General features: G+C 42.6%; 1 protein-coding gene across 2 annotated transcripts in view; it reads right to left on the bottom strand.

Moving 5' to 3' along the window:
* Positions 1-12491, bottom strand: part of CCDC104 (coiled-coil domain containing 104) — a 35024-nt gene extending 22533 nt beyond the window's left edge. The window contains exons 1-6 of one of the 2 annotated variants that reach the window (XM_006880932.1): positions 12377-12491; positions 11311-11316; positions 8092-8108; positions 7461-7481; positions 5326-5421; positions 3352-3453 (exon numbers count right to left, since the gene is read on the bottom strand). In XM_006880932.1, coding sequence (XP_006880994.1) covers positions 3352-3453; positions 5326-5421; positions 7461-7481; positions 8092-8108; positions 11311-11316; positions 12377-12491 — 357 coding nt within the window. The remainder of the gene's footprint in view (positions 1-3351; positions 3454-5325; positions 5422-7460; positions 7482-8091; positions 8109-11310; positions 11317-12376) is intronic. The other variant, XM_006880933.1, reaches the window with a different exon arrangement.
* Between the last annotated feature and the right edge of the window lie 1011 nt (positions 12492-13502).

The raw sequence follows: 13502 nt of genomic DNA, 5'->3' as shown, positions 1-13502 counted from the left end.
CTATGCCATCAAGTCAACGACTACTCACAGTGATTCATCCTATCTATGAACAAGAAATCTGAACCTCGGCCTATCCTGTGTGATCCTCATGACCTCTAATGGACTCGAGGCCACTCGTACAGTCACTGTGGCCATCCGTGCTGTTAAAGGCCTTCCTCTCTTTCTGACTCTACTTCTCCCTGCATGATGTCTTTTTCCCAGGACTGTCATTTAAAACCAAATAAATGGATCCCTCCTACCACTTAAATCCAAAGAAATGAAAACCCGTTGCACAGTTCAATAAAAGAGAAAGATCCATCAGTATGAATCCGAAAATAGTACTTTAAAGCTCAAGACACTTGCATGTACAAATAATTTAAAGATGGTTCGGTAACGAAAATAAAAGAAGAACGTGGCTATTGCTACAGAGAACAGCCTCATTCACAAACGTGTACTGAGATTCATTCACAACGGCTGAACGGGAAGCCGACAAATTTTAACAGAAACAGAAATTTGTATTCCTGAAAAATGAAGAAAATAAAAACAGGTATCAATATTTTAAAAGAAATTTAAATGCTAGTTAGTGATTTTCAATTATATTCTCACTCTTCAACTAAACAGAAGATAATGTTGTTATTGCTCTATGGTAGGGGTTGTCACTGACTTTTTGTCTACAAATAAACCCTGGGTTCACAGCAACCTCATGCACAACGGTTGGGTGCCGTTGCTATGATCTCCAGCCCTGTGCCTGGCTGTGGACTGGACTGCAGTGTTTCACCGGGCTTTCAAAGTGAAGGGACGTGTTAAGCCACAGACAAAGCAACTATCTTCAGGCCACATTATAAAGCTAATTTAACACACGTTGCTGCACACTTTTAACTGATGACCATGCTTAGAAACACATTTTTTTTTACCGTCATTTGCGGCAACTTGTTAAATTGTTTTGTTATTTCCTGACAACTAGCTACTAGGAACTAAGTGATCTCTTTTTATCAGATGTTAAGAATGCAAGAAATACTAAAAACACCACAAAGGAGTCAAATCTGATGTTGTTAGGTGCTACCAAGTCAGTTGCGACTCACAGCGACCATATGAACATCAGGTCCGAACTTGCCCTCTCCCACCCCATCTTCAGTCTTCGTCACGCTCACCTGCTGTGGCAGTTACAGCGTCATCCACGTTTGCCAAGGGTCTTGCTCTATTTCTCTGACCCTCTGCCTTTCCCAGCATGATGTCTTTTTCCAAGTCCTGGTCCTCCCAGACAACATACCCAAGTTATGTGAGACAAAGTTTCCCCAGCCTTGCCTCGAAGGCGCTCCCTGGTTGCACATCCTCCAAAATCTGTTTGTTCTTTTGGCCGTGCGTGGGATATTCAGTACTCTTCTCCAACATCACAGCTCAAAGGATTGATTGCTGCCCTGTCACCCTTAGTCATGATACACCTTTCAGATCCATGGAAAGCAACTGAAAATACCATGGCTTGGATCAGGTGCACCTCAATCTTTAAACTGACATTACTGCTCTTTAGCACTCTGGGGAGGTCTTTGACAGCAGATTTTCCTAGTGTAACACATCTTTTGATTTTTTTGACTGCTACTACCATAGAAGTTCATTATGGCCTCAAGTAAAATGAAATCATTGACAATTTCTACTTCTATCATGCTATTAACTGTTTGTCCAATGATGAGACTTTCTGCTCTCTTGATATTGAGATATAATCCACACTGAAGGCTGTAGTCTTTGATCTTCTTCCGTATATATTTCAAGTCTTTACTTTCTGCAGGCAAAGTTGTGTCATCTACATAACACAGGTTGTTGATGAGTCTTCCTCCATTCCTGATGCCATCTTCTTCTTCACACAGACCAGTTTCTCCAATTCTCTGTGCAGCATAGAGATTGAATAGGTATGGAGAAAGGAGACAACCCTAACACACATTTTCCCTCATTTTAAACTATGTGGTGTTCCCCTGTTCTGCTTGACCAACAGCTCTTTGGTCTATGTATAGGATTCCCATGAGCACAATTAAGTGTTCTAGGATTACCCTCCCTCTTTATGTTAACCATAATTTGTTACAATCAACACAGTCAAATGCATGTGCACAGTCAAGACAATACAAGTTAGACGCCTGGTATTTGCTGATTTCAGCCAAGATCTCCCCGACATCAGCCAATAGAATTACTGGTGTCATGGCCTCTTTGAATCCTGCTTGAACTTCTGGCAGTTCTCTCTCAATGTACTGTTTGAGCTGTCTGTGAATGATCTTTAGCAAGATTTTAGTTGCATGAGATTTTAATGATACTGTTCAATACTTTGCACGTTCTATTGGATCATTATTTTTGGGAATAAGAACAAATATGGTTCTCTCCAGTCAGTCAGCCGGGTCCTCCATATTTCTTGACATACACTAGTGAGCACTTCCAGGACTGCATGTCTTTTGAAAAACCCCAGTCTGTAACCATAAACTCCTGCGGCTTTTTTTTTGCCAATACCTTCAGGGCAGCTTAAACATCTTCCTTTAACATGCATGGTTCTTGATAATATGCTACTTCTAGAAATCTTTTTGTGTCTCTCAGTTTAGTTAGGTACAGTCACTCTGTGTATTTCTTCCATCTTCTTTTGCTGTTTCCTAGATGAGGCAGGATTTCCCCCACACAGCACCCTGCAATACTGCAACCTGAGGCATTGTGTTCTTCAGTTCTTTCAGCTTGAGAATTGCTGTGTGTTTTTTTCCCAGAAATCTGAAAGTGGGTTGTTCTGAGTGTGATCCAGCTAGACAGTGATAAGTTTTCTGAGTTTAAACAGAAGTAAAATACTATCAGATTACTAAGGTGTATCAGAAAGATAGAATGAGATCATATATGTAAGAAGAGATGAAAACAGAAGCCAGGCCAAATTCTCAGTAACTAGTAGTTAGAAACAGATATAATACCTATTTCACCCCAGTGGTGCAGGGCTAGTGAAACAATTGTTAAAGATTCCAAGACAAGTAACGCCCACGAATATGGAAGTAAGGACTGATGATTTGCTAAAATTAGAAAACATTAACTTCGGAGTGAACAGAGATCTACAAAATTAAAACAGCTGTCTGGGTAAACTCTGTGATGGTACTTTAGCTCTGTGTTCAAAGAGTTCACTTTTAACTGCACTGGTTCATTAATGCCTCAGATCATCATTTCTTGAGGTGCCTTCAAGTCGAATCACTAAGGAATGAATTCTTTCTGCACCTCCCACATGGCTAAATTATTATCCTTGGGACTAACAATGTCACTGCACTGGAGAGCCAGGAGTGCACATGAGGAACACACACAGAAGTGAAACCCTGGGTATTTCTCTAGGAGTAAAACTCTATGTGAGAAAAATTAAGGAAGAACCTGTGATGTACGAGTCTTCGCAAGAGGAGAAGTGCATGCTTCCTGGAACTGGTCTTCATTAATTCCAATCTCTTTGAGGTAACTTTCTAGCAGCTTTTCAACCTACAAATAGAAAGTTTAACTTTTAGAGCTCATAGAGAAATATCTTAAATGGCAGTTCTCATATCCAGCTTCAATCCAAACCCCCTATCCTACCGAAAACAGTTACGTTCTGACTCACAGGGACCCTCCAGGCCTCAGCACTGCCTGAGGCTTCCAAGACCAGCGGGTGGGGCCAACTGCCAACCTTCTGGTTAACAGCCGAGCACATAACCATGATGCCACCAGAGCTCCTTACATCTACCGTGCTGGGGATTTTTTGTGGGTTTTTTTTTCTGCTAACAACCTTGTATCTTTCAAAAATTAAAATATCATCAAATCTTTCAACAAAAGACATTCTAAAGGGAAATGGAACAGAAGGCAGCTTAATGTCCAACTTTCAGTGGAAATTTTGAAAATCACATTCTGCTTTTCATCATACATACTTTTCTACTAGGAAGTCCATGAAAGTCAGAATGCTACTGGACTGAGAAGGGGGGGAGGTGGGGTATAACTGGAAGAGTCTGTTCTGGGAAACAATGTATTCGAATTTTGTAAATAAACTAGTATAATTTAAAAAAAAACAAACAAAAATACCAGCAAAACTATACTTTGTTGAAGGTGGTTTTGTTTTGTTTTAATAAACAAGAAGCCAAAACCTCAAGTTCACTGACCTGAGTTGAACAGATTCACAGCTGACCCTTCAGTGGGTTTTATGAAGTTGTAAATAGTATGGAAGGAGACTGCCCATCTGTCTTCCACAGAGTAGCTACTGGATTCTTCAGGTTGAAAATGCAACTTCTTACCCACTAAAGCTCCCTAATATCTACCTTGTTGTTGTTGTGTACCCATAGCTGACCATCCAGCAGGTTTTCAGAGGCAGTTAATCACACAAGAGGACACTGTCCATCTTTCTCCCAAGTAGCAGCTGGTGGACTTAAGCCATGTGCCTTTGGGATGGCAGCACAGTTACTTACCACTAAGCCACCAGAGTTCCCTCATATCTACCTTAGAAAAGTAAAATCAAATGTTTGCTTGCAATAATTAGCCAACATTTTATTATATGGCAATGACATTGCTTTTCACAGAAAAACAAGTTAAAACAATTTTCAGAGAATCATATAAATTAATCTTCCATTTCTCTCTACTAGAAATCATTTGAGGATTATGAAGTCGATGTGGCATGACTTTTCAGTCACCCAGAGGCATTTTTAAAATCATAGGACACCCAGGGCTAAAGAATAATTAATACTTCCCTGAGTACATCACCAAAAAATAAAAACAAAATTTTACAAATATTTTGTTGAAGAAAATAATCCTTTCTGAATTGGTGTATGTTTTGATGTGTTTATCCTCAATCATAACAAAACAAATAAAATACAGTAATGGAATACTATTTCCTTAAAATGAGAAGTTAAGAATAAGATGTTTAGGGAGCTGTGGTGGTCTAGTGGCAAGAAGCCACACTGAAATCCCAGAGGCATGCGGTTCGAATCCACCAGATGCTGCTGGAGAAGAAGGGGCAATTTCCTCCTGTACCAGTCGGATCCGATTAAACGGTACACACACCCTCATTATGAGAAGCTTCATTATTTTATACTAACTCTGAAGTATTATTAGAATGGGGAGCTTTGGTGGCTAAGGAGTAAGGAGTTGGGCTGCCAACCCAAAAGCATATTGTTCAAATCCACCAACTGCTCTATGAGACTGAATGTCTCTTAAAACCAGGTGGAGGGTCAGCCATGAATTGGTTCTGGATTGACAGTACATACAACAACCACATTATTAGAATATGTCTGATTTTTGCAAAATTAGAGAATTTTAACAGACAAGTCCTTTTTTTATAGGCAGAAAGATAACACTATTTTTCTAGTATTTATTAAAAAAAATACTCACCAGTTCTTTGTATTCCTGATGAATCTCTGTATAGGTCAATTTACTTTCTTCTTCATCATCAAAGACTAAATTTAAAAGAAAAATAGTGTACAAAAACTTAATTTCACCAATATAAGTATAAAAGTACTCCTTAGAAACATAATTAACCTACTTCTAACCTAACTTTGAATTGTTTTTTCTTAGATAAAAAGGACATCTGAAAAGATAGACAATTCCACTTTTTTAAAAAAAATTATTTTTATTATTTTTTGTGTGTGTACCGTCAAATCAGATCTGACTGGTACAGGAGGAGATTGTCCCTCCTTCTTCAGCAGAGTATCTGGTGGATTTGAACCATGCTCCTCTGGGATTGCAGTGCAGCTTCTTGCCACTAGGCCACCAGAGCTTGCCCAATTCTGCCTTTTTTTAATTAATCTTAATGAAAATTTACAGAGACTTAGGGTTTCCAGTCATTCATTGAGACAATTCTACTTTTAGTGATTTATACTATATCTAACATTTTATAAATCCAATACTACTTGGAAAACAGGTAGTAAGAGCTGACACATGGTCAACTTTTTCAGATTGCTTCTCAGAAAGGCAGAATTCTGAAGTTTATGATGTAATACAATATTCTTTCTTAAGTTCAGATCCTTAGTCTCAGCTTTCACTATAGACTCTCTCTCCTCTCTCTCTCTCACTGCAGGTGAGTCGGAACCTACTCATAGCTGACCCTCAGGTGTGTTTTCTGAGGCCGTAAATCACCAGGGAGATTGCCCATCTTTTCCCCAAAGAGCTGCTGGTGGATTTGAACCACCACAGAGGCATCACCTTTGGATGAGCAGTCCCACTACTTACCACTGTACCTACAGAAGGGACAGTTTGATAATAACACATTAAATATACTCTGGTAAATACCCTGATAACAGTCATACAAAAAAACCTGAATATGCAGATTATAATATTCAGCTACAGCAGAGAAAGAATCCCTTCCTTAGTTTCCTATACTCCTTAAAAAGAACACTCACTATTAATACTATTCTAACTAATTTCAAATGCAGTATGATTGTCATAATACTTTAATCCAAAAGGACAAGACACCCAGGCGTTTGGGACTAAAATGAAAAGGTTCTTCAAGAATTAAAAAACCCCTTGTGCATATAAGTACTGAACTCAAAGCCCAAGTTCATCTGAAAGTCTTTCCTCAACAGTCCTCTCACGTCTGAAGGGATGAGCAGAGCGGAGAATGCTCACTGGATAATGGGCAGAGCGAGCAACTTAATATAGCAAAGAGCTTCTCACTTGACAGCGCCCTGAGCTTTTAAATTCTCAGAATATAGAGAGAAAATCCTCATGACCACTTTCTTAAGAGGCTTTTAAATGGTATCTAACTACAGAGCGCCTCATCATAAGCATATTTTAAATGATGTCTAACCACGGTCTGTCTCATGATTAAGTATACACGAAGCACACTCGTCTAAACATGCTATTCATTTTAAATTCTCGTCATCTTTTTTCCCCCCTCTCTCTCCTCATCTTCTACAAGGACATCACAACATTTTAGAAATGCTCAGGTACGTCTCAGATAATACTTCACAGATTATAAAACGCTGTCCATAATAGGATTTAGTTTTGGCATTAAGTAAACAGACCCAAGAAATGAATATACATAGCTAATAGGAGCTTATGTCTTTTGCTTTTGAAAATAGTTCCAAAAGACCTCCATCAACTATGAGACTGTGCCCAAACCATCCGGTAAAAGTCCTCAGTGTGAAGTAGGTGCATACTTGTAGTGACCCACAGAACAGTGAAAACTGCCTCAGTGGATTTCCAAATCTTTATGGAAACAGACTATCTCATCTTTTTACCACGGCTGTGTTGTGGTTCTGTGCCGTCAAGTTGACACGACTCAGAGCAAGTGACCCTATGCACACTAGCTCTGAGGCCTGCTTTATCCCGGGCCAAACTCACTGTCCCTGACACACCAACCCTCATTACTGTGTCAGTCCATCTCATCCAGGGTCTTCCCCTCCTGCGCTGGTCCCTCCATCCTTCCAAACATTATGACCTTCTCCAGAGACTGGTCCTTCCTGGCCACATGGCCAAAGTATGTGAGACAGAGCTTCAAGATCCTTGCCTCCAATATACAGGATGGCTTCACCTTCTCCAGGACAGACCTGTTAGTTCTCTTGGCAGTCTATGGTATGTTCAATACTCTTCTCCAGCACCACAACTCAAAGGCATCTTTGATCACTCTTCTGTCCTCTTTGATCACTGCCCAGATCTCTGATGCTTAACACGTAATTGTGAAGACCATGGCCTGGATCAGGCGCACTTTAATCCCTAGACTGACATCGTTGCTCTAGTACTCTGGAGAGATCCCTGACAGCAGACAGAGCAGCGGATAAATATAAACATTCATGCATCTTACATCGTAATTCCCACAACTTTAACTCAAGTTTAAAATTTTAGAAGAATTAAAATTTTTTTTTTTAAAACAAACTACCTCTCCTCAGAAAACGGATGAAAACTCTTCATTAGACTGACAAAATCTGATTGTTTAAAATTCAAATGTACCTTAATACTTCATGAATACTATCCTACAACAGAAAAAAAAATGCTGTGTTAATTGTAAATAACTGTTCCCCTCCTATTTGCTATCTGCTACTGGAACAAATATTAATTTGTTCTTCTTATCAATGATAGAAGGCAAGAATTTTTTTGAGAGCTATTAATGAGACACTACTATTGATACTTTTTAAACATTAAATCTTCTTTACAAAACACTACAGACCCATTTTTGCCTAAACTTTAATGATACAAGTATAACTGGAACTGAGTAGGTAACTTTTACTTCCCCTCGATTAATGATAGAGGTAAAATAAAGAACCGGCACAAACGTCCCCCACGTGATTATACTCATGAGACATGGAAGGAACGGAGAATGCCATCTTCTCTCTCAGGAGAAGGGGGACAAATCCATGAATTGCAAATAAACTTTTTTAATTCCCCAGAATGACCTATCTAAAATGTAAAACAAAAACATCAGTCGTTTTGGGCTTATGATGCTCATTGCCTAGAAAATTAACGTAAGATCCTTAGAAGGCCAGACAAGACCCATCTGCACTCTTGAACCTACACTTTGTCCAAATAACAAAACCTAAGTCCTTGAGATGCCTTCAAACACAACATGCACACTGACCGCTTCAATCTCCAGGACTCTGTGGTAGCACGTCTACTTTTTCCACTCTCCCTCTTCTCTTCCAATCTTTTCAGAAACCCTCCTCCTAAAGCCTCTATCCCTGTACCTCCCAAAGGTCTAGATTTGTGCAGTGCTATTTAGTCATACTGATGTAGTGACTATAATGTTCTTTGACCGGGCATCCTCTTGATAACTCTATAGCACAGGTAACATGAGTCCACATTATAGATTAAAAAGGAGCTAAAAATGTGGGGAAAAGTAAATTATCTTCCTTCTCTCTCCATCATTCAAGACACAGGGAAAGTGTTACCTTTTCCATGACCTATTTGCTGTCCCTTGGGCATTTAGATCCTTTCCTCTATTCCTAATACATAGCACCAAGTGTTTACTTTTACTGTAACACTGACCATGTTCTATTTAAATTCTGTTTACCTGCCTCTCTTCCTATCTAAATGAAACATCCTTCCATTCTCAGCTTCTGGACCAGTATTTGTTGAAAGTGTTGATGTAACAAAGCTGAACAAAACTTAACTTTATGCTTAATGTGAGGTACATGAGAATATGCCGACAACTCAAAGCTAGAAAAGTGTAAAATCTGTTATTCTACACGTCACTGGCATGCAACTATCACTTAACCTGGTATCTCTATGTAAGGAGAGACACTACCTGCAATACAGCCACTACTTAAACTATTTTTGAGTAGCCTTGTATATAAAGTTGTTGCTGGAAAATGTGCTGTCAATGACCTCTCAAGAGTGCTACAGAGCAATGGTATCAGTCTAGAGACTAAGGTGTGCCTGATCCAGGTCAGGGTCTTCTCAATTGCTTGCTATGTATCTGAGAGTTAGATGAAGACTAAGGATACTGAAAAATTGTTGCCTTTGGTCTGTGGTGCTGAACATATCATGGACTGTCAAGAGAGCAAACAGATCTTTCCTGGAAAGCGTGAAGCCAGGTTGCTCCTTGGAGGCCATGCTTTTGAAGCTCTGTCTCATATACTTTGGGCACGTGGCCAGGAGAGACCAGCCCTTGGAGAAGGACATCATGCTTGAAAGGGTAGAAGGTCAGCACACAAGAGGAAGACCCAGGATGAGATGGACTGACATAGTGACTGTTGTCAGTGGGGTCAGGTGTGTAGGAGACAGTGAGACTGGCTCCAAGATAGGGCAGAGTTCAGAGCTATTATTCATAGGGTTATTATGAATCACAGGAGACACATGGCACATAACAACACCAAGAGGTAAAAAGCTGCACTTCCAACCCAAAAAAGCAGGTGGTTCAAATCCATCAGCTGCTCCACAGAAGAAAGATGTGTAATCTCCACTCGTTTGATTCAGTCTCTGAAAACCCTCTGGAGGGGTCAGCTGCGAGTTGGTTCTGACTGGACGCAATGAGAGAGAAACTGTTTTCAGTTACACTACAGGCTTATAAGGCTAAAGATTATGACTTCTCTGTGAAATGATACCGTTAATCAGAGGTGTTATTACGCATACATAGAACAAGGTAAAACTGACACAGTGATTTTTAACAATGTGTGTCTGCATAATCAGAGATTCTGACAATCACATAGGAAATGGTAAGAATCATATCTGTTATTCACAGGGTCACGAAGAGTCAAAGGTGAGTTGATGGCACCTAACAATAACAATTATTTCAGATATTTGGGAATAAAAAGAATACTTTCCCCCTATTTCCCATCTAGCCTTTAGGCCGTAAGTGGAATCAAGAGGTGACATAATGTCTTCTTCCTCCCTAACGGAGGTCATGTTCCTCCTGCTTCACTAGTCTCATAATAGTATAAATTCTAACAAGGTTGTTGTTGTTGTTGTTGTTATATGCTGTAGAGTCGCTTCAACTCCTAGCGACCCTATGTGTAACAGCCCTGAAAACCTGCTCTATCCTGTGTCAACTGTACTGTCTCCAACACACCTACCCTCATTACCCCAGTCACTGAATCAACCCATCTCATCGATGATCGTCCTCTTTTGCTCTGTCCTTCCACCCTTCCAAGCATGATGTCTCTCTCCAAGGACTGGCCTCTCCTTGCAACATGCCCAAAGTATGTCAGACAAAGCCTCAGAAGCCTTGCCTCCAAGGAGCAGCCTGGTTTCACCCTCTCTAGAATGTTTGTTCTCCTGACAGTCCATGGTATATATTCAACACTCTTCTCCGGCACCATAGCGCAAAGGTATATGAGCTTTTGCTCATGGATTTTAAAGCAAGTACTCATAAAAATGATAACCGCTATAATGGGATTTCTCTGTGCAGCACTGAGAATACAGTGAAATGATACTGTGTCAATCTACAGTTCATCTTTTCCAGATTCATGGAACTGGTTGAGTTCAAGAACAAAACCCCCAAACTGTTGAAAGATTATCCACAGAATTAGGCAACCATGTGATAAATGACAGTGGCAAGAAGCTGCACTGCAATCCCGAAGGCAAGCAGCTGGAGGCCACCAGCTGCTCTGCAGGAAAAGGATGGGCAATCTCTGAAAACTGCCTCTGAAACCCCGCTGGGTCAGCTGTGCATCGCTTCTGTTCACACAACATTCTGAACAAAGTGCTGTCAGATTCACCCTTAAAACATGGCATGTGCCTGGGGAAAGGGGCCCTGGCGGTCTAAAGGGTAGGGCTGACAACCCAAATCCACCAGCTACTTCTCTGGAGAAAAATGGGCAGTAATCTCTTCTCCAAGGGTATTTCCAGCCTCCGAAAACTCACTGGAGGGTGAGCTTTGAGTCCCTTCAGACTCCACGGCACACCATGACAACAGTGCCTGGGGAAGTGAACGCATTATAAGACAGTCAACTACTCATCATGACCCTTCACAAGCAAGAGGTGCTTAAGAAGCATTTCCTTGGTGGAAAAGTTTCCTGCAACTTGCACTCACTGATCCTAGCTCTCCGCTATTGAGCGTCCTATGTCCAGATCTAATCTCTGCAATGTGGGGTGTTGTTACTCAAAATCCTGCCAACTACACAACCACAATAAACGGCTGGGGGGGTGGTGCTCCCTTGGTCTACCCTTCAATGAGATCCAACTGATCTCCAAAACCACACAGCAGAACTCCCAAGTATGACTCGATCAGAGGCTGGAACTGCCCCTCCATCACACTGACAATCAGATTACTTGCATAGTCTTTGCTTGCACGTACACCTCGCTCCGCATTTTCAGCCTAGCCAAATGCCAGCGGTCTTAAAAATGGGAATACAAGCCACACCTGTCGATGTCTGGTCTGGTGTGAGGCCTGCAGAAGGGAGATCAATCCACTGCTGATCTGGGAGGGGGTGGTGGGTGCAAATTATCTCTCATTTCCTAAAGGGACTGCGGAAAACTGAGGGTTTGGAGGGAATGCGGGGACACAGACGCTTCTCAGGTCGCCAGGGAAGCAGGTGAAGGAATCCCAGCCAAGGCAGAAGCAGAAGGTGCAGGAAGAAGGAGAGATTGGTTAATTTCCAGACTGGGTAGGCGTTTGGGCCCGGGAGCTGGAAGATTCCATTTTCAATTCCGTACAGGAAAAGCAAGCCAGGATGGAAGGCGCTTTTCCGACATCGAAAGACCCCAAAGTCACAGCCGTGGGGTCGGGACGCGGCTCCCAGCTGACCCTCTAGCGGGTTGCCAATCACACGGGAAGAGACTGTGTCCAGGTTTGCCCTCCAAGAGCGGCAGGTAGATTCGAACCGGGCCCCTTGGAGTTGGCAGCCCCTCTGCCTTCGCACTGCGCCCCCAGGGCTGCAATCTCAGCTCGGCCTCGGCGGTGGGAGTCTAGGGTTTGGGGGTCTCGGGGGAGAGATGGCTGCGGCTGGCTACTTCCCTGCTGCCCGCGGCAGAAAAAAGTCAGCCAGAAGGGTGGATTTTTATCATTTACCTTCACATTTCTGCTCCACAAAGTCCAAGATGGGGATGGACCAGTCCGGGCCCCGAAGGAAGCCCGCGATGCTCTCCACCACCCACTCCACCTCCTCCTCTTCTTCCGCAGCCATCCGGCTCCGAGGAGCGACAGGGGGGCTCGGCCAGAGCCCCCAGTTTGCTAAGGCCCGTCGGCGGCCGGCTGCCCCGTGGGAACGCGAGGCGTCGGGGTGCCCAGCCTCCCGGCGGAAAGCGACAAACGGGTTAACGTAAGATGGTCGCTATGGCAACGCGCGGAGCCGCCCCGGGGACCCAGCTTCCCTGGAGTCTGCGCACTGAGAGGGGGGAAGGGGCGTTTGGAGAACGCTTCTGATTGGCTAGGGAAGCTCAGAAGCGGATCAGATGCTAGCTAGTCGCTCATTGGTCCGAGTGGTTGTAACCGTGCAGCCATTGGCTGGAGGGCTTGGTAGGACCCTCCCCGCATTCCCGCCTACCAGAAGGGAGTGGGAGCCGAGCTTTTTCCACAAATGACGAGGGACGGAGAGATCTTTAAAAGAGCGGGTTTACCTTGTGTCCCTGTCCTTCAGTCACCCATATTTTTTGCCTGCTGACCAAGAAGGGTTTGTAATGCCCAGGGTTGTGCGAGCAGACAGAATTGAGCACCTTAAAATTAGCTGCTTCGCCCTCCCGACTAGTCACCGACGTCTAGTACCTAGATAATTAGAATGAGGGAATTTTCAAAGGCTCTGTCAGAATTGATATACATTGAAGTAAAGGATGAAACGCAATCTTAGAGTGGATAACTCCAACTCAGCCCTTAATGCCGAGGTCCGTTGTAAAAGTAGGTTTTGTGAGGAGCAACGATGTCACTCTAGAGACTAAGGTGCACCTGATCCAAGCCATGACCTTCGCAATTGCATGCCGCGCATCAGAGCTGGACAATGACTAAGGATGACAGAAGAAGAGTGGATGACTTCAAGTTGTGGTGCTGGAGAAGAGTCTTGAACATACCGAGGATGGCCAAGAAAACAAATAGGTCTGTCTTGGAGAGGGTGAAACCAAGTTTCTCCTTGGAGGCTAGGTTTTTGAAGCTCTGCCTCATTTACTTTGGGCACGTGGCCAGGAGGGATCGGTCGTTGGAGAAG

This window comes from Elephantulus edwardii, unplaced genomic scaffold, assembly GCF_000299155.1.
Source record: "Elephantulus edwardii isolate Elephantulus edwardi_28Jun2011 unplaced genomic scaffold, EleEdw1.0 scaffold00011, whole genome shotgun sequence".
NCBI lineage: Eukaryota > Metazoa > Chordata > Mammalia > Macroscelidea > Macroscelididae > Elephantulus > Elephantulus edwardii.
Note: the sequence above shows the minus strand (reverse complement) of the source record. Positions and strands in the feature narration are given on the sequence as shown.